The sequence below is a fragment of the Mandrillus leucophaeus genome, unplaced genomic scaffold (genome assembly GCF_000951045.1).
Source record: "Mandrillus leucophaeus isolate KB7577 unplaced genomic scaffold, Mleu.le_1.0 Scaffold1044, whole genome shotgun sequence".
Taxonomy (NCBI): Eukaryota; Metazoa; Chordata; class Mammalia; order Primates; family Cercopithecidae; genus Mandrillus; species Mandrillus leucophaeus.
Window position 1 is genome coordinate 441184 of NW_012098588.1, and position 23278 is coordinate 464461.

Below are 23278 nucleotides of genomic sequence, written 5' to 3' on the forward strand. Positions count from 1 at the left end.
TTTTTTTCTCGATTGCTTTATCTGTTTCCTAATTCATTAATGTATTCCCTTATTTTTATTTATTTTTTGTGATTATTTCCTCATTTTTTAAATTTTTATATATTTTGGGGGTAAAAATGTAGATTTCTTACATGCATATATTGTGTAATGGAGAAGCCTGGGCTTTTCGTGTACCCATCACTTGAATAGTGAACATTGTAGCCGATAGGTAACTTTTCAGCCATTACCCCCATTCCACCCAACTGCCTTTGTAGACTCAATTATCTATTATTCTACTATTTGTGTCTGTGTACCCATTGTTTTGCTCCCACTAATAAGTGAGAATAGCTTTTTTAAATATATTTTCTGTTTCTGAGTCATTTCACTAAGAATAATGGCTTCCATTTCCATCCATGTTGCTGAAAAAGACCTGATTTCATTTATTTTTAAGGCTTATCGATAGAATACTTTCTATAGTATACAGATACCACATTTTAAAAATCCAATCATCCACTGATGGGCAGTTAGTTTGATTCCACGACTGCTGTCGTGAATAGTACTGTGATAAACATATGGATGCAGGTGTGTTTTTGACAAAATAATTGATTTCCCTTTGAGTATATATGCCGCGGTGTGATTGCTGGATGGAATGATAGTTCTACCATTAGTTCTTTGAGAAATCTCCAAACTGTTTTCCTTACAAATTGTACTAATTTGCATTCTCACCAACAGTATATAAATGTTCCCTTTTCTCTGCATCCTTGCCAATATCTGTTGTTTTTTGACTTATTAATAATTGTCATTCTCGCTGGTGTAGGACAGTATCTCAGTGTGGTTTTAATTCCCATTTATCTGATGATTAGGGATGTTCAGCCTTTTTTCATGTGTTTGTTGGCTGCTTCTATTTCTTCTTTTGAAAAAATGTCTGTTCACGTCCTTTGCCAGTTTGTAATGGGGTTATTTGTTCGTTTTCTTGTTAAGCTATCTGAGCTCCTTTAGTAGATTCTGGATATTAGCCCTTTGTTGAATCCCATAGTTTGCAAGTATTTGCCCCATTCTGTAAGTTATCTGTTCATTTTGTTGATTGTTTTGCTGTGCAGAAGCTTTTAAATTTAATTAAGTCTCATTTGTCTATTTTTGTTTTTGTTGCATTTGCTTTTAAGGGGTTGGTCACAAATTCTTTACCTAGGCCAACATTCAGAAGAGTTTTTTTGTTTGTTTTTTTCTAATATTTTTATAGTTTCATGTCTTACCTTTAGGTCTTTAATCCATCTTGAGTAAATTTTTATATATGGTGAGAAGTATGAGTCCAGTTTTATTCTTCTGCATATGGCTAGCTAATATTCCCAGGACCATTTATTAAATATGGTGTCCTATTCAATAGAATTCTTATTTCAGTAACCAGTTATAGGGAGAAGTCCTGGAAATTATCACCAGACCAACTCAAAATTACAAAGCTTTTCTAGAGCTTATATACTTTCTAAACTATGTGTCTATGTGCAAGTGTGCATTCATCTAAAGACGTAAGTGATTAACTTATTTTAATTTATAACTAGGATCAGAGTCCTGAAGACCTTCCTGGACCCACTGGAAGACCTACCGGAGCCTCAGTAAATTGACTTAATCTAAATGGGGACAGGTGCTGGAATGATTACCCTTATCTTATCTCCTGCTAAATCCTGGAAGTTTGGGGAGTTCCTTCAGACCCCCAATAAACTTGTTTGTGGAGGCCTGGGGAGTTTCTTCAGGACCCCAATAAAAGATATTTAATCCTAAATGGGTTCTGTTAAGAATTCCTTCATTATCTTGTCATGTTTCAAGGCCCAGGAAAGGCCTAGGCAAACTCTTGGTGGACTTTTGTTGCATTCCAGCCCTTGTATAAGGGCACTGGTTCTTTCAACTTTTAATGTTTAACTTAACCATTCAGTCAATGCTGAAACAGTTGTTTTGGAGGCCTGAGTTAGTAATACCACGCCTGCCACACTATTATAACTCGTGTGTATAAAAGAAACGTAATTTAACTTTTGAAAGTTCATTTAAATATGGTTAGGTAATTAAAATAGAAAGAGGAGGGATAAAATATTAGATGGGAGGGTAAGGCAAGGTGTGCCAATTCCTTTAAAGAGGCGCCATGACGAGGGAAAGACTTATATTGCTGAGAATTCCTGTAGTCCATCCCCAGCTGCCTTTATCCTCTTTTCACCCACAGTGAAATTCAGCATTAAGGAAAGTAAACTTAACTGAAAACTTCTTGTTAAAAAATTCCTAGAATCTTTGTCAGAAATTTCCTGGAAACATCTTTAATAAGAACTACAGGTTTTTCTCCTGGATACTAACTGCCTAACGGTACAGCTTTCGTGTTCCTATAATATCATGAATATTACATCTCATTCTGTTTATTGTTCTGATTAGTTTTATGATTTGTCTGAAAATGTATCCTAGTTATTTAATTTTGATCATTTATACAATCATTTTAAAACTAATTCTAATGCTAATCTTAAGACCCCAAATCTTAAAGAGTTCTTTCTATGGAAGTGCCATATTTTTCTCCAATGCAATGGAAGAGGAAGCGATTCTCCTGTTTCTAGTTTCTTAACCATGTAAAGACAGTTCATTAATGCACCATCATCATCTGTGTCTCCTGATTTGACATTTATATCATATAATTATTCAACAATGGGACACAATTCAACCCATGTTTTCCCCAGTCACCTTCTCTGTGCCTTCAATCTCCATATTGAGGGACGAGGCAGATCCCTCTTTGTCTTCCCTTCCATGAATTTTCTCACTCTCATCTCCTGTACACTTCAGATTATCACTGGTCTGTTTTTGAGCTCAGTATTGAATTCCCTCCAAAATCTCTTTAAATGTATGACTAAGCGAATGCTTTGTTCTCCCCTATTCCATTGCCCACTTCCTACACTCACTCAACCCTTCCTGGAAACTTAATTTCTGAACTTCCTAGCACTACTCAGTCTTTCACTGGGCATGTTTCACACCACTGCCATCTTTACAACACAATTTCTCTATTCTGATCCTTGGCTCACAGAAAATTTCTGGAAAGCAGTCATTGAGTTACCTCAGATGATCTTCATCTCTCTTTCAGATCCTCTCAGCCTCATCTCTTTTTTATTTCAGCCACTGCTGGAAAGAACAACTTTTGCTGGCTCCTGACAGCTTCACAACATAGGAGATCCTCACTTAATGCCCCAATCATTGATAATTCGTCTCTACCCCAGAGCTTTGTGTCTATGCTGCACAGGAATAAGTTCAGAGAAGTTAATGCCCTGCAGAATAAGTATTTGACCAACTGGGGATGGAAGCCTTGGGATAAATACTTCCTGTTTTCATTCTTGATAGTTGAATCAAATCTCTCTCCTTGTCTTATCCCCTCAAACTCCCTTCCACTCCCATTCTCCCAGAATCTCTGTATTCTCTGAAGCCAAGAATAAGATACCCATAGATTCATTTTCTCAAAGTCCAAACAATTCTTTGCCATTAATCAGTCATTTATATTTTATTGGAGACATAATAACCTATTATTCACAATATTTGTTAAAATCCTTCAACTCTATGCTTCTCTCTTTAAAAAATAGCCCCCCTTATACCTTCTTGAAGAAAACAGATGCACTCAGGACTAGCAACATAATTTCCAGGGCTACTGCAAAATAAAAAGAAAAACATAGGTTTTATTGTTCATAAATTAAGAATTTTAAAATGCTGACAGCAGAGCAATAAAGCAAGATCGGAAACTTCTCAATTGGGGCCTGTGAGATTGCACAGGTCAAACGCCATGAAACCAGTAATCATGCCCTTTAAAGGAGGCTCTATTTCTCCCTTAATGAATCATGCAAACTGCACATTAGTTTTGTTCTTTCTCTTTATTCTCTTCTGCTACTTCAAAATAAAAAAGTTTATCTTTTTCAAAGTTATTCATATGTTTATAGATCTCATCTATTACTGCTTCCATTGACACCTCTGCCCGACTTTTATCATGGTTTTCATAGCCATTTTAAACTTCTCCATTTCAATAACTCTCTTATTATTTGCTACAGGAAAAGCAGAATATAGTTAGGCAAACATTTTATCACTATATATATATATATGTTGTCACTATATATGTGTGTGTGTGTGTATATATATGATTATATATATGATAAGCACAAAGATACATAGGCTTACAACATTATTACACTTTTTAAATTAGGGAGTGAACATTTTGTTTAGGCAAAAAAGTCATCTCACATACTGACATCAAATTATTGGTAGTGGAATTCACTTTTGGAAAGTATCATGACAACAAACATGTTGTCACTATATATAGATATATATATTGGTTATATGTACCTTGGGAACACTGTATATAACTATATGACAGTAGTTATATATATGTTGGGAAAGTTAGCTTTTCTAAGGTAACTGCAGGATTTAAACCTTCATATATGTGTGTGTATATATATAGCCAACTGGATACATATATATATGTACATATATGTATATATAATATATGTAAACAGATATTTAGACAGATATTTAAATAACATATATACATATGTACATATATGTATATATGTACCCAGTTGGCTATATATATATACACACACACACACACATATATGAAGGTTTAAATCCTGCAGTTACCTTAGAAAAGCTAAGTAACTTTCTCAAGGTATATATAACTAGTGGCTGGGCGAGAAGGAATTTAAACTGTGACTTTCCGTCCTGCACTCTCAGTTACCATATGCTAATGCTGTTAGCATTAAGCTAGGCTCACTGGTCATAGATTTGAATAAGTCTTATTCTCTGCTTCAGGAATGGACTTTCTTATGTTTTACAGCAACTTACTTTCCAGGATCCCTGCTCTCATACCATCCCAGGTCAGTTTTCCACTTTTCATGTGGTTCTAATTTGGAGACTTTGAAATCCTTGAGGATAAATCTCATGCTTATTTCATCATTAAAGCCCTGCAGTTAACCAGAATGGCCAACACATTGTAACCGTCAAATACATGGTTCATTCATTGAATCTGGAATGAAGTTTTTACCGCAGTTACAATGGAGTGAATATTTTTAACATATTCTGTATTAGACTAAAAGTTTTTAATCAGAAGGAGAAAAAAACAGATATTTAAATAACTACAAAAATAACTATTTTGAAGGAGAAGCACAAAGATACGTAGGCTTACAACATTATTACACTTTTTAAATTAGGGAGTAAACAAACACTTTGTTTAGGCAAAAAAGTCATCTCACATACTGACATCAAATTATTGGTAGTGGAATTCCCTTTGGAAAGTATCATGATCAATGATACTTTGATTGTTACAGTGGGTTAGTAATGTCTGCAGAACATGTGATAACTTTTTAAACATTCATCTGGATAAAATGTCTTGTCAACATTTTAACTAAAAAACGCTGTGCATGCGGCTCACACTCATAATCCCTGCACTTTGGGAGGCCAAGGCACGTGAATCAGTGGTCAGGATTTCCAGAGCAGCCTGAGCAACCTGGTGAAACCTCATCTCTACACACACACAGGAAAGTACAAACATTAGCCCAGTGTGGTGGCGTGTGCCGGCGGTCCCAGATGAGGTGGGGGGATCACTTGAGCCCCAGAGGTGGAGGTTGCAGTGAGCCAAGATCATGCCACTGCATTTCAGTCTAGGCAGCTGTGAGAGCCTATCAAAAAAAAAAAAAAAATTAACTAAGAGAAAAATACATGTAAGGACAAGAACACGAATAACTTTCCTCCCCTGATGGTTTGTATAAGACATAGCTTGAGTTCAAATAATGAAAAACCCATTTGAAAATACACCTTAATGTCAATAACTCAGTTTCTAGTACACAATGAAGACACTTAGACACTTTGCATCAGAAATATTTGCTCAGAACTAAAAGATGGAATATGAAAGGTAATTATAAGCTAACATGGTAAAGCAGGATTCCTCAGGAAGAAAATGAACAGTAAGAAAAAAATTAAAATAAAAACTGCATTTTTCTCCTATACTTGTGTGAAAATAAAATGATCTTATAAAGGCTTAATTGTAATGGTAAGTCTGCATGTTGAATGTGTATAAGTTTAATTAATAAGTTCAATAAATTTGATCATATATATAGATTAGATGTTCTATATTCAAATTTGTAGTTTTAATACATTGAACTATGTTTCATACTAATAAAAATGCTTGAATAGTCTTTAGAGTAGCATTTTTAAGCAACAAATTAATGAGCTCAGAAACTCACAAAAATTATAAGAAAAGATATTAAGTTTTAAATTAATAAAAAGAATATAATTCAGAATCACAAAAGAAAACAGAATTGAACATTAGTGTCAAATGTGCAATACGAATAATAATAAAGTAAGAATAAGGGATTAACATCAGCATGGGGAAATATAATTTTGAATTAAGAGTTACATGAAGAAAATTAGATTGCTAAAATAGGAAAAAGTCTTCAATTGAAGAATATTATTTTTTCTAGATTGGTTGTCAGAAGAAATTAATTTCCACAGTAATCAACAAAACCACCAAATATAGGCTCAATTCTCTTTTGTCATTTCATACAGAAATTTCTTGTGTTTATATTTACTTCAGTTAAATCAGTTTACTTAAACAAAATATTTAATCCACAACACTATGAAAATAGCACAGTCTACTTTAAATGTAAAAGTTAAAATAGGTTAAAAGTAAAAGGATGGAGAAAAATACATCAGAATGCTAATTAAAGGTAAAATCTATACCATTTTCAGATAAAGAAGGACTTAGAATAAGTTTTATCAGAAATAAAGAGATCCATAAAATAATGAGAGAAAGGTCTATTATCCAGGAAAATATAAAAATCTTAAACCTTTATGCACCTAACAATGGAACATCAAAATACAAGGATCGGTACAGACAGAACTGAAATAAGACAAATAGACAAATCCACTCTTATAATTCTGTATTTTAGCACCTCTTTTTAATAATTGATAGACCACACAGGCAGAAAACCACTAAGGATATGATTGATCTGAAAAGCACTATCAATCACCTTGATCTAATTTACATTTAAAGAATACTCTACCCCATAATGCCAGAATACAAACTTTACCAAATTTAAAAGAGCAGAAATCATACAAAGTATACTCTGAGAACATAAGTGAATCCACAATTAGTGGCCTTGCAAAATAGAAAGCAATAGGCCCATATTACATCATGACCTTTGAATTCCACCATTTAAGGAAAAAAATGATACTAACCCTCCAAAATCTCAACAAAAAATGGAAGCAGAGAGAACACTTTTTAACTCATTTTATTAGGTCAGCACTATCTGAATAACAAAACCAGATTAAAGACATTACAAGAAAGAAAAATTAAGCACCAATATCTCTCATCAACACAGATGCAACATACTTCCCCAAAATATTAGCAAATGTAATGGAATAATTCATAAAAATAATTTTATCACCAAGTGAAATTTGTTTCAGATATATAGGACTGGTTCATCATCCAAAAGTAAATTAAAATAATCCACCACATCAACAGGCTAATAAGAAATATGATAACAATATTATCAGATCAATTCATGTGAAAGAATCCTTTGACAAAAGCCAGTATTCATGCAAGATAAAACTTTCAACAAAGGAGGAGAATTTCCTAAACCTGATAAAGAATATCTACAAAAAACATACAGTTAATAGCATATGTAGTATTAAGAATCTGGACATTTTCCTCATGTTCAGGAACAGGGCAAAAATACCTTGTTTACTTCTATTCAAAACTCATACTGAAAGTCTATTTAATGATAAAATACAAGAAAAGGAATGAAAACACATAGATATTGAAAAAGAAATCGAACTTTAATTGTCCAGAGATGACAAGATTTCCTGTGCAGAAACTCCAAAGACCAACAAAAGAAGTGAAACTAATGTTCAAGAAAAGCAATGTCATAGGAATCAAGATAAATATACAAGGTCAGTTACTTTTTGATATACCAACAATGAAGTAATTGAAATTAAAGACAATAATACAAAATATAAATGTATCAGAAATATGAAATACTCCAGGATAAATCTAACACTATATATATAGGATCTATATGTAGGATATATCTACATGCACAAACTCTGATGACAGAAATCAAAGATCTAAATAAATGTAAAGATATTCTGTGTCATGGAATGGAAGACTCAATACTGCTAATACGTCAATTTTTTCCAAATCATTCTATTTATTCAACACAGTTACAGTCAAAATCATAAGAAGATATTTTGTGTATATCAAAAACTAATTCTAAAATATGCACTGAAGGGGGGAAAACCTACAATAGCCGAGAACATTTTGAAGGAAAAGAACGAATTTGGAGGCTCACACTGCCCAATTGTAAGACTTGCAATAAAGATACAGTAATCAAGAATGCATGGTATTGGTCAAAGAATAGACACATAGATCAACGGAATAGAATATAAAGCTCAAGCTCTTTCCCTTCGGCGCGCCACTGAAGATCCTGGTGTCGCCATGGGCCGCCGCCCCGCCCGTTGTTACCGGTATTGTAAGAACAAGCCGCACCCAAAGTCTCGCTTCTGCCGAGGTGTCCCTGATGCCAAGATTCGCATCTTTGACCTGGGGCGGAAGAAGGCAAAAGTGGATGAGTTTCCGCTCTGTGGCCACATGGTGTCAGATGAATATGAGCAGCTGTCCTCTGAAGCCCTGGAGGCTGCCCGAATTTGTGCCAATAAGCACATGGTAAAAAGTTGTGGCAACGATGGCTTCCATATCCGGGTGCGGCTCCACCCCTTCCACGTCATCCGCATCAACAAGATGTTGTCCTGTGCTGGGGCTGACGGGCTCCAAACAGGCATGCGAGGTGCTTTTGGAAAGCCCCAGGGCACTGTGGCCAGGGTTCACATTGGCCAAGTTATCATGTCCATCCGCACCAAGCTGCAGAACAAGGAGCATGTGATTGAGGCCCTGCGCAGGGCCAAGTTCAAGTTTCCTGGCCGCCAGAAGCTCCACATCTCAAAGAAGTGGGGCTTCACCAAGTTCAGTGCTGATGAATTTGAAGACATGGTGGCTGAAAAGCGGCTCATCCCAGATGGCTGTGGGGTCAAGTATATCCCCAATCATGGTCCTCTGGACAGATGGCAGGCCCTGCACTCATGAGGGCTTCCAATATGCTGCCCCCACTTAATACCCACCAATAAATTCTACTTCCTGTCCAAAAAAAAAAAAAGCTCAAAAATACACCCTTACAAACAGTCGACTGATTTTTGGCAAAGAATCAAAGGCAATTCAATGGGCAAAGTTTTTTCAAGAAAATGTGCTCGAAAAATTAGACACGTCTATGCAATAATTGAACCTAAACACAGATATAACATTCTAAATGCATTATAGACAAAACATTATTTTAAATGCATTATAGATCCAAATGTAAACTTAAAAATCAGAAAATTTCTGCAAGAAAATATAGAAGAAAGGTGATACTGGGTTTAGCTACGTATTTTAAAATAAAAGACCAAACATTTTTCATGAAAGAGAAAAGTCATAAGTTGAACTATGTTAAAAGTAAAATTTGCTTTGTGAAAGACACTGTTAAGATAATCAAAACAAAAGCCAAAGAATGAGGAAAATATTTGAAAGTCACCTGTCTGATAAAAGACTTGTATCCAAAATATACAAATAATGATTAAAACTCAACAGTAAGGAAACAAAAAGTACAATTTCCAATTTTAAAATAGGCAAAAGATCTGAACAGATCTGATCTTAAAATTCAGATGTTGTTGAAAAAGAAGGAAACATCAAAAACGATTTATCAATTTTTTAGTAATTTTGTACACACAAGGAAATATTTTTGATAACTTTGAATTTCAAAGTGTATAATGACTGGTAGGTTAAAATAACCTGTGTTACTATTATAAAATAGATGATTAAGAACAGGTGAGGTGATTAAGAAAGATGCAAATGAGTTAAGGGTTTAGCTTCGTGATCTAAATTACCTGAGTTGGAAGTTTAACCTGGTAGTTTCTTGCTGTCTAAACCTTAACAAGTCACTTAGCCTCTCTGAAATACAGTTTCCTCATTTAAAACAATGAATCTAAATAACTATGTCTTACTGTTAGTAGAATAAAGGCATTAGAGAACTTAGAACAATGCCAAACACATGGTAAACACTCAATAAAAGTTGGCTATATACCTTATATGCATTTCAAAATCAAAAGGTACTCAAAGTTATAATTTTTAAAAGGCACATCTTAACTGTATCTTCTGTCATCTAGTTTCCTTCTGTATTACGCTTTTTTCAATCAAAGAAGCAAAACCACTGGGATATGGTTAAATATATATTTGTTGCGGGGGTCTGACCAACACAATTTTAGGATAAGGGCAGAGTCCTTGTGATGCTGTTGACTTTGTGACTGACAGTAGAGTTTTAAGTCTGTGAGACAGAAAGGAAAACAAATGTCAAGTGGCCATCAGCAAGGTCAACGTGGAAGCCACCTGCAGAAGCTGAAACTCACAAGGGGAAACTGAAACTGCTCTCAGTTTTCAAACCTCTAACTCTGATGATGTGAATGATCTGCAGAAGAAGCTGGAACCTTTCCTTCATCAAGGGGCTGAACACGCACCTGACCCAAGCATCAGAGAGGCTGACTGGGGATCCAGGGAAAGGTGTAGCAGTGACAGTCCTGGTTGCTGCCTCACACCCACAAAAAGCGAGCCAGCAAATGGGGGACAATGGGGAAGAATGACAAGAGTCACTGATGACCGCACCCTAACCTTCCAAGCATTATAAAATGACTACTGCTCTACTTCTACCCTCCAAATTTCACACTAAAATGTCTGTGGTGTCCCATCCTAACAAGAAACATGCAGAAAAAGGAATTCTGGGAAATATAATTCATCTTTGCCAAGAAGTCACAACTACAACATCACTGCCACACCACCTCTGGGGCAACAAAGCGTATTAGATTGTTTTTATACTTCTAGATACATTTTACATTTGTACATATTATTTTAAAAATTTAGAACACTATTCTAAATGTACTTTCAGAGAAATAAATTGACTTTCAGAAATTGGACGTTGTTGTTACAAATAGCTTCAAATGAAATTTGACTTTTTACCATTTGGTTGGTTGGAGTTCAATAGTTTTGTCTGTTTGCTTACTTGCTTTTAATAAAAAGCACTGTAATGCCATATTATTGGAGTTCATGCCTATTACAAATTTGGGTGTTACCTTCACAAGTGAAGTATTAATTAGGTGCATATAAAAATTACAGTTCTTTTTTTATACCACAAGTCTACAGATAATGTTCCTCTGTCCCTTAGATTGTAGTATACAACAGAGAAATCTGATTTCTGATTAAGATTTTTAGCTTATCTCATTATTCTGCATGGATTTTACTAATGTGCTCAGTTTACCCTGAAAATTTTAATTTTAATGAATTTTCTTTAAACTGCAGTGAGTACTTCGATCAGATTACAAATGAATATATTTTTCTATGATATTTAAAAATATGTCTCCTGTTCATGCACCTCTTTGCCACTTTATCTATACCTGTTTTGTTCTACTCCTGTTTCTACAGCAGCTTTCTACTTTTAAAAAATAATAAAACTGTCTTCAGATAACCTTTTGATTAGCAGTAGATTATTTCAAGATGTTTCTCTGGGCCTTCTGAGTTAATGCCACAATTCTAGAAACACATTGGTGGGTAATTCCCTTTCCTTTGCTGTTTAATATTTGTCTAAGGCCACACGTTAGCTACTTTCTCTTTTCTTATGTTTAAAGTAAGATTTGTTCAACTTAAAAAGAGATGTCTATGTTCTCATTTTATGCCTACTTACGTGGTGGTCAAATCTGCCTCTGAAATGAAATGTTAACCAGCAGGTTGATGTATAAAATTAACAGTCCAAATACGGACTTTTATTTAGAGTAACTCCATGCACTTGTGGGTTTTCTTCCTCCCACTGCTAATTCCTGGCTTCCTGTTACTCTAGTCAAAATTCGTTCTGAATGTTCTGCCATTTATATCACTTTACTTTACAGAGAATTGCCTAAAAGACTTCCAGCCACTTCATTTAGCTATTTCACGGTATTGACAATCACTTCATGAATATACATACATGGAGGTGCAATAGGGCAGGATCAAGTAAGGATGAGAAGAATTCACGCTTTGCATATTTGCCTACTCATCTTCTGATGAGTTGTGGAGAGTGCATGCCCAGTTTTCTTATTTATACTTAAAATTTTCAACTCTTTCTGTCTCAGTGCTTCTAAATGTTATAAAACACTTCCATTAGTAAGTATAGCTCTGTGTAGATAATAGTTAATTATTAATATGGTAACTAATATCTGTTTAACATTTATTCCGGATTTACAATATGTTCAGCACTGCTCTAAGCAGTTTATGTGGATTGTATTATTTCATCCTCCAAACAATCCAGTGATTTAGTTTGGATTAATATTTACAGTTGAAGATCCCAAGTTACAGAAAATAAGCAGTTTGACTAGTGCTATAAACGTGGTGGAAGAGTCGGGATTCAATGGTACATAATTAGGCTCCTAAAGTAACTCTCACAGTTGAACTGCCTCGTGGGCAGGTGAGTAAAGTTAGAAAAACAAAACCTCTCTATTAATTCTGGCAGAACCCAGGGCATTCTCTTTCCATGGAGAATCCCTGGTGTAGGCTGTAAATCTCAGCATCAGCGCATCAAAAGACCAATTATAGGGATTTAGAAACTTCTGCATTTTCATGTAGCCTATTTTCAAAAAATAAAGGCAAAATTTACTACATATTGAAATCATAAGAATTTACTCAATTTTACTCTGCCTCATTTTTAAGTATTTATTTTAATGTTTGTATGCACCTAGTAGGTGTATATATATGAGGTACATGAGATATTTTGATACAGGCAAACAATGTGTCTGAATCACATCAGAGTAAATGGAGTTTTCTTCTCTCCAAGCATTTATCCTTTGTGATACAAACAATCCAATTTTACTTTTAGTTATTTAAAAATGTACAATAAATTATTGCTCACTTTAGTCAACTTGTTGTGCTATCCAATACTAGATCTTATTCATTCTGTCTAACTGTATTTTTGTGCCCATTAACCAACTTCATTCCCCAACTCACTACCCCTTCCAGCCTCTGGTAACCATCATGATACTGTCTATGTCCACGAGTTCCATTGTTTTGGCTCCCACAAATAAGTGAGAACATACAACATTTGTCTTTCTGTACCTGGCTTATTTCATTTAATGCAATGACCTCCTGTTCCATTCATGTTGTTGCAAATGACAGAATCTAATTCTTTTTTATGGCTGAATAGTGCTCCACTGTGTATATGGGCCACCTTGTCTTTATTCATCTGTTGATGAAAACTTAGGCTGTTTACAAATCCTAGCTATGATGACTAGTAATGCAATAAACATGGGAGTGCAAGTTATATCTTTGATATATTGATTTCCTTTCTTTTTTGTATCTAGTAGTGAGATTGCTAGATGATCTGGTAGTTCTATATTTAATTTTTTGAGGAACCTCCAAACTGTTCTCCATAGTGGTTGCACTAATTTACATTCCTATCAAGAGTGTACAAAGATTCCTTTTTCTCCACATTCTCACCAGCATTCATTACTGCCTGTCTTTTGGATCTTAGCCATTTTAACTACGTGTTAAAATATGAAATGTGAAATATATCACATTGTAGTTGTGATTTCTATTTCTCTGATTATCAGTGACGTTGGGCATATTTTCATTTGCCTGTTTGCCATTTTCATGTCTTCTTTTGAGAAATGTCTATTCAGATCTTTTGTCCATTTTTAAATTGGATTATTAGATTTTTTTCCTATAGAGTTATTTGGCTCCTTCTATATTCTGATTAATAATACCTTGTCAGCTGGTAGTTTGCAAATGTTTTCTTTCATCCTGTGAGGTACCTTTTCATTTTGTTGATTGTTTGCTTTGTTACGAAGAAGTTTTTAAACTTGATATTATCTCATTTGTCTATTTTTGCTTTGGTTGCCTGTGCCTGTGAGGTATTAATCAAGAAATCTTTGCCCAGTGCAATGTCCTAGCAAGTTTCTCCAATGTTTTCTTTTAGGGGTTTGATAGTGTGAGGTCTTCACTATCAGTCCATTTTAATCCATTTGTTTCAACCCATTAGTTTTAATCCATTGTGATTGGATATTTGTATATAGTCAGAGATAATGGCCTAGTTTCATTCTTCTGCATATGGGTATCCCGATTTTCCAGCAGCATTTATTGAAAAAACCATTCTTTCCTCAATGTATATTCCTGGCAACTTTATTGAAAATGAGTTCATTTTACAAGTATGGATTTGTCTCTAGGTTCTCTATGCTGTTCCACTGATATATGCGTATGTGTCTATGCCAGTAACATGCCATTTTGTTTACTATAGCTCTGTAGTATAATTTACAATCAGATAATGTGATTCCTGCAGTTTTATTATTTTTGTTTAGGAAAGCTTTTGTTATTCTGGGTGTTTTGTGATTTCACATAAATTTTACAGTATTTTTTCTATTTCTGTAAAGAATGTCACTGGTATTGAGATAAGGATTGCATTATATCTTTAGATTGTTTTGGGTAGAATAAACATTTTAACAATATTGATTCTTCCAATGCATGAACATGGAATACCTTTCTATTTTATTGTGTCTTCATCAGTTTTTGAATCAATGCTTTATTGATTTCATTGTAGACATCTTTCATTTCTTAAGTTTATTCCTAGGTATTTTATTTTATTAGCAACTATTGCAAATGAGATTACTTTCTTAATTTTTTTTCAGATTGTTCTTTATTGGCATATAAAATGTTACTGATTTTTGTATGTTGAATTTGTATGCTGAGACTTTACAGAATTTGTTATCAGTTCTAATATTTTTTGGTGGAGCCTAGCTTTTTCCAAATATAAGATTATGTAATCTGTGAGCAAGGATAATTTGACTTCTTCCTTTCTAATTTGGATGCCCTTTATTTCTTTCTCTTATCTGATTGCTCTAGTTAGGACTTCCAGGACTGGTAGTACTGGAATACTATTTCTACCACTACTGAATACTACGACCACTACTGAATATTTCTGCCGCTACTGAATACTACTTCTACCACTACTATTCAGTAGTGGTATGATACTAGCTGTGGGTCTGTCACATATGGCTTTTATTGTGTTTAGTTTTTTTGTACTCTTTTTTTTTTTTTTGAGGATTTTTGTTGTGATGAGATGTTGAATTTTATCAGATGCTTTTTCAGCATCAGTTGAAATGATCATATGGTATTTGTCCTTTATTCTGTTGATAAGATGTGTCACACTGATTGCTTTGTATACGCTGAATCATCCTAGCATCCCAGGGATAAATCTTACTAAGTTGTAATGAGTAATCTTCTTAATGTGTTGTTGAATTCAATTTGCTAGTATTTTGTTGAATTTTTTTCCTTAAATCTTTATCAGGGATATAGGCCTGTAGTTGTCTTGGTTTGATGGGTCTTTGCCTGGATTTGGTATGAGGGTGATAATGTCCTCATAGAATGAATTTGGAAATATTCCCTCCTCCTCTATTTTTTTGGAATAGTTTAAGTAGGGTTAGTATTCATTATTTGGTTAAATTCAGCAGTGAAGCCATAGGATTCTGGGTTTTCTTAGCTAGGAGTCTTTTTATTTTTACTTTGATCTCATAACTTGTTATTAGTTTGTTCAGGTTTTTAATTTCTTTATGATTCAATCTTGGTAGGTTTCCCAATTTCAAACTACAATACAAGACTACAGTAACCAAAACAATGTGATACTGGTAAAAAAGAACAGATGCATAGACCAATGAAACAGGTTAGAGAACTCAGAACTAAAACCACAGATATACAACCATCTGATCTTCAACAAAGTTGACAAAAACAAGCAAAAAGGAAAGAAACTTCTATTCAATAAATGGTGCTGGGATAACTGGCTAGCCATATGCAGAAGATTGAGTGTGAACCCCTTCTTTTTGCCATACACAAAAATAAACTCAAGATGGATTAAAGACTTAAATGTGAAACCTAAAACTATAAAAACTATACAAGAAAATCTAAGAAATATCATTCTAGACATGGGCCCTGGTAAAGATTTTATGACAAAGATGCCAAAAGCAATTGCAACAAAAGCAAATATTGGCAAGTGGAACCTAATTAAAGAGCTTCTGCACAGTAAAAGAAACTATCAACAGAGTAAACAGACAACCTATAGAATGGGAGACAATATTTGTTAACTATGCATCTGACAAAAGTCTGATATCTAGAACCTATAAGAAACTTTCATATGCAAAAACAAGTAACCCCCTTAAAAATAAGTGCAGGACATGAATAGACACTTCTTAAAAGAAGACATACACACAGTCAAGTATATGAAAAAATGCTCTAGATCACAAACTATTGGAGAAATGTAAATTAAAACCACAATGAGATACCATCTCACACCATTCAGAATGGCTATTATTAAAAAGTAAATAAATAACACATGCTACGAGGTTGCATATAAAAAGGAATGCTTATACACTGTTGGTGGGAATATAAATTAGTTCAGCTATTGTGAAAAGCAGTTCGGAGATTTCTTGAATAACTTAAAACAGAGCTACTATTTGACCCAGCAATCCCATTACTAGGTATGTCTCCAAAGGAAAATAAATTATTCCACTAAAATATATAGACTTCGGATGTTCATTCCAGCACTATCACAATAGCAAAAACATGGAATCAACCTAGATGCCCATCAATTGTGGACTGAATAAAGAAAATGTGGTACATATACACCATGGAATACTACACAGCCATAAAAAAGAATAAATTCATGTCTTCTGCAGCAACATGGATGCACTTTCAGTGAAGGCCATTATCCTAAGCAAACTAACACAGAAACAGAAAACCAAATACCACTGTTCTCACATATAAATAGGGAAACATTCAGTGCACATGGATACAAGGACGGGAATAATAGACACCAGGGCCTACTGGAGAGTGTAAGGTGAGAAGAGGGTAAGGATTGAAAAAGTATCAAGTACCATGCTTATCATCTGGATGATGAAACAACCTGTACATAAAGCATCCACAAAATGCAATTTACCCATGTAACACACATGCATATTTCTCCCCTGAACCTAAAAGTTAGAAAGAAAAAAATCTTGATAGATTGTATGTGTCTAAGAATTTATTCATTTCTTCCAGGCTTTCCAATTCATTAGGCGTATAGTTTCTCATAGTAGCCTCTAAAGATCCTTTGAATTTCAGCAGTATCAGTTGTAACGTCAGCTTTTTCATCACTGATTTATTTGGGTCTTCACCCTTTCTTTCTCATTGAATCAGACTAAAGATTTATTTATTTTGCTTCTCTTTAAAAAACAATTTTTATTTTGTTGATATTTAATTATTTTTATTTCAATTTCATTTATTTTTGCTCCAATATGTATTATTTCTTTTCTTATACTAATTTGGAGTTTGATTTGCTCTTCGTTTTCTAGGTCTTTAAGATGCATCATTAGGTTGTTTATTTGAAGTTTTTTTGTTTTTGTGGTGTAGACACTTATTGCTATAATTTTCCTCCCTTAGTACTGCTTTCACTATATCCATAGGTCTTTGTATGTTGCGTAGCCATTTCCGTTTGCTGCAAGACACTTTAAACTCTCTTCTCAATTTCTTCATTGACCCACTGGTCATTCAGGAGCATATTGTCATTCAGGAGCAAATAGCCACATATTTGTATAGTTTTCCAAATTCCTATTGTTATTGATTTCTAGTTATATTCCATTGTGGTCAGAGAAGATGCTTGATTTTATTTCAATTTTTTGAATATTTTAAGACTTGTTTTGGGATGTAACATTGGACTATACTTGAGAAGGATTTATGTGCTAAGGAGAAGAATGTGTATTCTATAGCTGTTGGATGAAACTTTCTGTAAATATCTATTAGGTCCATTTGTTCTATAGTGCAGATTAAGTCCAGCATTTCTTCATCGATTTTCTGTCTGAGACATCTGACCTATGCTGAAAGGAGATGTTGAGGTCTCCAGCTATTATTGTGTTAGTCTCTCTATTTAGTTCTAAAAATATTTGCTTTGTATATGTAGGTGCTCAGTGTCGGGTGCATATATATTTAGAATTGTTAAATCCTCTTCCTGAATTGACCCCTTTATCATTCTATAATGATCTGCTTTGCCTCATTTTACAGGGTTTGTCCTGAAATCTATTCTGTCTAATATAAGTATAGCTACTCTTGCTCTTTTGGGTTTCTATTTACATAGAACATATTTTTCCATACACTATTTTCAGTCTATGAATGTCTTTATAGGTGAAATACGTTTTGCATAGGCAGAAGATCATTGGGTCTTTTTATTTTATTTATTTACCCACTCTATGTCTTTTGATTGGTGAGTTTAGTCCTTTTACATTTAATGTTATTACTGATAAGTAAAGACTTATGACTGCCATTTTGTTATTTACTTTCTAGATGTTTTGTTGTCTTCTCTTCCTTCTTTCCTTCCTTCTTGTCTTCTTTTTAGTGAAGGTGATTTCCTCAGGTAGTATGGTTTAATTGTTTGCTTTTTATTTTTTTGTGTATCTGTTGTAAGTTTTTCAATTTCATGTTACTGTGTTTTTTAACTTTTTTCAGCTTAACACTGATTGCATAAACAAGCAAACTACATACAAGCTAAAAAAAAAAACAACTATTAACAACTCTACACTTTAATTTGATCCCCTCACTTTTTAACTCTTTAACATTTTGTGGTCACTTTGTGTATTTTCTTATACTGTCTATGTCTCAAAAAGTTGTTGTAGTTATTATTTTTGGTAGGTTTGTCCTTTAGTCTTTCTATTCAATACATAAGTAGTTCACATACCATAATAACAAATTTGTGATATTCTGTGTTTTTCTTTGTGTTTACTGTTCCCAGTGAGATTTGTACCTTCAGATTATTTCTTATTACTCACTAATGTCCTGTGTTTCAGATCAAAGAGCTCCCTTTAGGATTTTTTGAAGGACAAATCTGGTGTTGATAAAATCCTTCAGCTTCTGTTTGTCTGGAAAAGTCTTTATTTCTCCTACAAGTTTGAAGGACATTTTCTCTAGATACATTATTCTAGGATAAAAGTTTTTCCCTTCAGCACTTTAAGTGCATTATGCGAATCTCTCCTGGTCTGTAAGATTTCCACTGAGAAGTCTACTATCAGATGTATTGGAGGGCCTTTGGATGTTATTTGTTTCTTTTCTCTTGCTGCTTTTAGGATTCTTTCTTTATCCCTGACCTTTGAGAGTTTGATTATTGAATGTCTTGAGGTATTCTTATTTGTGCTAAAAATAAGAAATACTTGGTGTTCCATAACCTTTTTGTACTTAAATATTGATATCTTTCCTAGCTTTAGGAAGTTCTCTGTTATTATCCCTTTTAATAAACTTTCTACCCTGATCTATCTCTCTACCCACTCTTTAAGGCTAATAACTCTTAGATTTGTCAATTTGAGGCTATTTTCTAGATACTGTAATTGTCCTTCATTGTTTTTTTTTCTTTTGTCTCCCCTATTTTCAAATGACCTGTCTTTCACCTTACTAATTACTCATTCTGCTTGATCAAGTGTGCTGTTAAGAGATTCTGACACTTTCTTCAGTGTCAATTAAATTGTTTAGCTCTAGAATTTCTACTTGATTCTTTTTAATTATTTTAATTTCTTTGTTGAATTTATCTGATAATGATTCTGAATTCCTTCTCTGTGTTGTCTCGAATTTTGTTGAGCTTCCTCAAAATAGCTATGTTGATTTCTCTATCTGAATGCTCACATATCTCTTCTCTCCAGAATTTGGGACTGCTACTCTATTTAGTTAGTATGGTGAGGTCATGTTTTCTCAGATGGTCTTGATTCTGGTGGATGTTAATAAGCGTCTGGAAATTGAATTTAGGTATTTATTTTAGTCTTCACAGCCTGGGCTTGTTTATACTTGTTCTTCTTGGGAAGGCTTTCTAAGTATTCCAGGGGACATGGGTCTTTTGATCTACACCTTTTGTCGCTGCACCCATATCTACTTTAGTGGCCACTCCAAGCCCAGTAATGATATGGCTCTTGCAGACTCATACAGCTACCACCTTAGTGGTCTTGAGGAAGTTCTGTAAAAATTCTGTAGATTCCCAGACAGACTCTTGTACTTTCCCCTTATGTTCCCTCAAACAAATGGAGTCTCTCTCTTTCTGTGCTGAGCTGCTTGGATCTTGAAGAGGGGTAACACAAGCACTCCTGTGGCCAGCACCACTAAGAATGCGTTGGGTCAGACCCAAAGTAAGCAGAACACTGGTTCTCACCCAAGGCCTGCAATGAATACTGCCTGACTTGCCTATATTCACTCAGAGCCCTAAGGCTCGTAGTCATCCGATGGTGAATCTATCTGGCTTGTGTCCTTCCTTTCAAGGCAACTAGTCCCCACCCAGCCCCTGGTGCACCTGGGGGTGCTGCCTGGGAGCCAGGGCCTGGAGTCAGAATCCTTAGAGATCTATTGGTGCTTTCTTCTACTGCAGCTGAGCTGGCACCCAAGTGGCAAGACAAAGTGCTTCCCACTATTCCTTTCCCCTTCGTCAAGCAGAGGAGTCTCTCCCTGTGGTTACCAGGCCCACAGAGAGTACTGCCTGGCTATGTCCAATGTTTGCTCAAGGCCCAAGTTCTCTTTAGTTAACTTGTGGTAAATGCTGCCCGTTATGAGACTCTTCCTTTAGGGCAGTGAACTCCTTTATGGCTCAGGGCAGGTCCATAAATGTCCAGGAGCCAAGGCCTGCAATCAGGGACCCCAGGAGCCTGCTTGGTGCTCTACCCCACTGTGGCTGAGTTGGTACCCAAGTTGCAAAACAAAGTTTTCTCTTCTCTCTCCTTTCCTCAGGCAGAGAGGCTCTCTCCTCATGGACACCACAGCTGGGAATGTTCTGGGTCACACCTGAAGCCAGCATGGCACTGAATCTCACCCAAGGGCCACAGTGAGTACTGCCTGGCTACCATGACTGATTATTCAAGGCAGGTGATGATTTCTGTCAGCACTGGATCTTTCCCTAAAAAGCAATGGGTTCCCTTCTGGCCCAGGTTACATTTGGAGATGTGGAACAGGAACTCGGGCCTGAGATAGAAGCCTCGGGACTGTGCCTGGCACTCTATCTTACGATGACTGAGCTGGTATCCAACCTGCAAGACAAATACCTCTCTACCCTTCTCTCTCCTTCCCTCAAGCAGAAAGGCGAAGTCTCTCCTGGAGCTGCGAGCTGTGCTGCCTGCAGATGGGGAAGGGCGGAGCACAAGCATTCCCTTGGTCACCCTGGCTGGTGTCTCACTGGGTCATGTGCCCTCAATCCACCGGCTCTCAGCATATCATAGCACGAGGACATGCAAGGGAATTGCAGTCCTTATGGCCTAGACTGCATTTCAAGTTTTCAAGTTTATGTAGGACCTGAGAGCACTTTTGCCCACAATGGTGAGGCTGGCTGAAACTCAGGTTCTGACCACTGGAAAGGACAATTTGCCTCTGGATCGAGCTGGTTTAAATGCTCCCTCCATGGGCACAAGAGGAATCCTGTCGCATGTTGCTTTCCCCTGTGAAAGGGCAGCACTGAGTTTCAATGCAACGTGCCACAATCACTGCACTTTCCCTCCCCCAAGCACATAAATTCATGTAGCCATTGACAGGGGATGGAGAAAGGGTAGTGTCAGTAATTCAGCACTGCCTTTCCCACCCTTTTCAGTTCCTCTTTCCTTGATACAATTTTAAACATATGTAATGATCACTCACCTGCTTTTTGCTCCTTATGGAGATGTTTTTGTGCGGATAGTTTTTTAATTTGGTGTTCCTGTGGCACAGGACAGTTGCTGGAAGCTTCTCTTTGGCCACGTTGCTCTGCCTCCTCATTCAACATCTAATTTTTTAAAAATTGTTACCTTTTTGAAGTCCTGGCATTATATTATCTGAGAATCTCAGTGTCTGAGGTTATTTGTGTTTGCTTCTCTAGTTTTGTTTTGTCATAATGCATGATGGGAAAACTGGGAAATGTTTCTTTCTGGGCAGTTAGGAATGTGCCATTCTATGCAAAAACTTAAAACTAGTTTTAATTATTGAAGCTAATAAATGTATCCCAAATCGAAGAGTATGTCTTCTTTGGAGTTTTCATTTCCTGATTTAATATTTTCAATACATTTAAACCAAACAAGAGACATCAGGTATTTTGATTTTAGAAGATTTAAACACTTAATAACTAAACCTTATTAAATTGAGGGGCCTTATTTTCTTACTCCTCTCCATGAAAACATATTCCATATAAGGTAGTTAATAAAGATAAATGGATTGTTTACTGAAGAAAAACGTAGAGCACTAACCATACAGTACTGTAATTAAATTACCAAGCAAATAAAAATATTAAAATGCCAAGCAGTATTCCAAATTGTTTTTATATGTATATATGATTTGGTAACAAGCAATATAGCCCCATGCTTAATAGCAATTGCATCCTTTTCTATAAATTTTATGGAATATAAATTTAGGATATAAAAAGACAAATAAAACAGTAAAATAAATAAAAAATACACAATGTATAGTGGAATTGGGAGTTTGCTTTTGGTTAAGAACTTATTTATAAATGAGACGAACTAAAAACAAATTGAGATTTCAGGGGTGGGAATAGGCATATTTAGAAAAATCTTTCAAATTAAGAGTTTTTCTTTTTTTAATGGCTTATCTATTTTTTAATTCATGATTAACTTTTTCATTTATTTTAGTCTCCTCCATAAAATGTTTTAATAGAAACATTTTTTAATCTTTCAATTTATATAATTTAAAAATGTCCAGTCCAAACCTGTTCCATTTACTAAGATGTGTATTTATATCTGTGTTACACTAAAATATTGATTGCTATTTTCTTTAATAACTGGCATACAAGAAAATTGCACAGCAACTACACAGGAGTTGCATTAAATATACTGGTTAGCATTCCTTACCATGTCGTACATGCCTATTTGACAGTAGGAGTAGTCTATTCCAATAGTGATGATTCTTAAAATTTATTATATTTTAAGCTTGCAACAAAACTTCTAGAAAAATAACATTCGAATGTACACTCCAGGCGCAAACAACCCAAAAGCATGACATAATATATCAAACAACATTTTTCAAGGCATTGAAGATATCCAGTTAAGGGCCGTTCTTCCTATAGATGGAAACAAACAAGCTGAGCTTTACTACTGACACAGGATCCTGTCTGTAAAGAATTTCCTGCCTGGGTGCCTGTAATCCCAGCTACTGGGGAGGTTGAGACAGGGGAATCACTTG

General features: G+C 35.1%; 1 protein-coding gene across 2 annotated transcripts; it reads left to right on the top strand.

Annotated features, from left to right (window-relative positions):
- The first annotated feature begins 8423 nt into the window (after positions 1 to 8423).
- On the top strand, positions 8424 to 18665 carry LOC105540016 (60S ribosomal protein L10-like). 2 transcript variants are annotated; one of them, XM_011980511.1, is made up of 3 exons: positions 8424 to 9141; positions 16408 to 16410; positions 18655 to 18665. In XM_011980511.1, exon 1 carries the CDS (start codon positions 8474 to 8476, stop codon positions 9116 to 9118), a length of 645 nt encoding a protein of 214 aa, XP_011835901.1. In that variant the 5' UTR covers positions 8424 to 8473; the 3' UTR covers positions 9119 to 9141; positions 16408 to 16410; positions 18655 to 18665. The 2 variants fall into 2 exon arrangements, with proteins under 2 accessions (XP_011835901.1, XP_011835908.1); XM_011980518.1 differs by lacking the exons at positions 16408 to 16410; positions 18655 to 18665 and having other exon boundaries at positions 8439 to 8553; positions 8662 to 9188.
- The last annotated feature ends 4613 nt before the right edge of the window (positions 18666 to 23278 follow it).

Coding starts and splice junctions, on each gene's coding strand:
- LOC105540016 (XM_011980511.1), top strand. CDS start 8,474: ATGGGCCGCCGCCCCGCCCGTTGTTACCGGTATTGTAAGAACAAGCCG.